The sequence below is a fragment of the Oncorhynchus gorbuscha genome, linkage group LG11 (assembly GCF_021184085.1).
Source record: "Oncorhynchus gorbuscha isolate QuinsamMale2020 ecotype Even-year linkage group LG11, OgorEven_v1.0, whole genome shotgun sequence".
Lineage (NCBI taxonomy): Eukaryota > Metazoa > Chordata > Actinopteri > Salmoniformes > Salmonidae > Oncorhynchus > Oncorhynchus gorbuscha.
In genome coordinates, this window is record NC_060183.1 from 14,593,177 (window position 1) to 14,595,676 (window position 2,500).

Here is a 2,500-nt window from a genome sequence, read left to right on the forward strand (position 1 = left end):
TCTCCTGTTCTTTCAACTGTTTTCCAATGTCTGGCAACCAAAGGCATTATCCTAATCATATTAACAAACCATGATAGTTGCTGCATCTTTAAATCCATCCCTCTTTCTGAAGGAAATTTCCACCACTGTCCATGAAACCGCTTGTGTGTGCGGTGCGCATTTTAAAAAGCTGTTTTCCCGCAAATTGCATTTTGGAACATTCACCCGTTGGCCTACCGGGAGCTGCGCCTAAAATGTGAATAAATAATAGTTTATCAAAATGTTAAGCTAAACATTCCGATCTGTTCCACCAGTCCTATTAATTGATATGGCGTATAACTCAACTAAACTACTTTGTCTACGCCATGCCCACTGAAGAACGCGTATCTGCGTATACCCTCCACTACACCACTGACCTCGACCATACAGACCAAACAGATGAGGTATACATCAATACCGGGACTGATGACACCTGCTACCGGGGTTGAGGATGGCTGTCTATCAACAAGTCGCCGGGCACTTAATAGTTAACGCAAACCAGCTGTAATAAAATTGAATAGCCTAACGGAACGGGTTATAGGCTAGTCCCGGTCAACAGAATCTCCGTCTGTTATAAAAACGATCCTAATGATGCCCAAAGCGAACCTCGTGGAGATACTGGTCACGGCTACGTGAATAATGGACATCAATTACAGCCTTGCAGCGCAATAAACAGAGGAGAGAGAGGGGGGAGCATCCTAAACTACGCACAGTAGATGACAGCCGTTATGTCACATCTGGCCGCGCGGCACTACGCTCGAACTCTTTTCCGCGTGCGTCCGCTGCAATTATTTACAGGTGAATGACTACCCCGTGTCCCTGCATTTATCTCTCGTAGATGGAGTTCTCACCTCGGGTCCCGTTAGTGTCCCGTTCCAGTCTCGTGCTGTCCCGGTAAAAATTACGACGGAGAGGAGAGGCTCACAATTCAGCCTTCAATCCAGTGCTGTGAACCCGACACGCTGCTCTCGCGACAGCACGCCCGTTTTTGTGTGTGTGTGTGTCTTCCGCATAGCAGTGATATTTATTTTATTTTAATTATTTTTTATTATTAACAACAAATCAATACATAAGCACCCCCGTTTTTCCCGATCACTGTAAGTGACGTCACTGTGAGACTAAACGGCTCGCGACCGCCCTCTCCTGGTCAATGAGCTGAACTGCCTCTATGGTACTGTACAAATGACGTCATGACGATACTGTAGCAGAGCAGACCTGATTTCTAATGTGTTGAGGGATAAGATAAATTGAAAATAAGCAGAGCTCAGTAAGCAGAATTTCTGTACACGGAAGGTTTATTGGTAAATCCAGGCTACATTTCCTACTGTCAAGGTTATTGTCTTATTATCTTCATCACTTTCTTTTCCCCCTTCATCATCACCATCACCTTCATCATCACCATCACCTTCTGTCTCTTCTCTTCTCTTCTCTCTTCAGCCATGTATGTTTCATGCAAATAAATACCTGTACACATCAACATATGTGTGTAAGTACAGCTGGGTTGTGTGTGTGTGTGTGTGTGTGTGTGTGTGTGTGTGTGTGTGTGTGTGTGTGTGTGTGTGTGTGTGTGTGTGTGTGTGTGTGTGTGTGTGTGTGTGTGTGTGTGTGTGTGTGTGTGTGTGTGTGTGTGTGTCTACAGATCATCCGTCTCTCCGTCGAAGGGCAGCATGTTGTCCAGCTCCATGTGGATGTGTGAGTTGTCCTCCAGGTTACAGACCCAGCCGATGGGGGTGCGGTTGAACGAGGGGCGGGACCTAATGTCCCCCTGCAGGGAGTGGAGGGACTCCGCCTCCAGCTGGGCGAATAGGATCTCGGGAGGCTCGAAGGTCAAGTGGCCTCCCGCGTTCTCGGAGCCGCCATAGGGCAGGGCCGTCCTGTCAATCAAATATCAATATCATTATGTACAGTATACATGGTAGTTACATCAGCAGATTGAAGGCCATGTCATAGCTGACGTACACTGAAGACTGTAGGTTGAGGTTCTCAGCAGGTGTGTGTTACCTATTGAAGCTCTTGAACTTAGGCATGTCGTGGGGGGTATGTGGTCCAGCCATGTGGTGGTGCATGGTAGAGGTCAGGGACTCGTCTCCCCTCATGGCTCGTTCCCACGGCGACACGTAAGTCTGCACGTACTGCTGTCTCTTCTTTTCTTCCTCCGCCTCCTTATCCTCCTCTAGAGAAACACAAGGTCACCTCACTCCCTCCATCCACAAGTCCTCATCGCAGCCATGTTGATATCAGACCAGGGTTCAACACATGTCAATGTCAAGTACTTTCACGTACTTGAGGTATGCTTGATTTAGCTGGGTACAGTGGAACTAATGGAATGTAAAAGTGCATAGTTCTACCGTGCTCCAGTTCCTGAGTGAGTGGTGGGGCTGTCGTCTCACACCCCAGGGATGGAACCAGCTGCTGGAGATTCTGCTAGAGGAGGCAGGACACACTCTCAGATAAGCAGACTCACACACACACACGCACACAC

The 2,500-nt window shown here is 47.8% G+C and overlaps 1 protein-coding gene across 3 annotated transcripts in view; it reads right to left on the reverse strand.

Moving 5' to 3' along the window:
• Positions 1-1,538: 1,538 nt before the first annotated feature.
• LOC124048137 (myozenin-1-like) overlaps positions 1,539-2,500 on the reverse strand; it is an 11,575-nt gene continuing 10,613 nt past the window's right edge. For 2 of the 3 annotated variants that reach the window (XM_046368604.1, XM_046368606.1), the window contains exons 4-6: positions 2,367-2,442; positions 2,020-2,191; positions 1,539-1,892 (exon numbers count right to left, since the gene is read on the reverse strand). In XM_046368604.1, coding sequence (XP_046224560.1) covers positions 1,652-1,892; positions 2,020-2,191; positions 2,367-2,442 — 489 coding nt within the window. In that variant the 3' untranslated portion in view covers positions 1,539-1,651. The remainder of the gene's footprint in view (positions 1,893-2,019; positions 2,192-2,366; positions 2,443-2,500) is intronic. The other variant, XM_046368605.1, reaches the window with a different exon arrangement.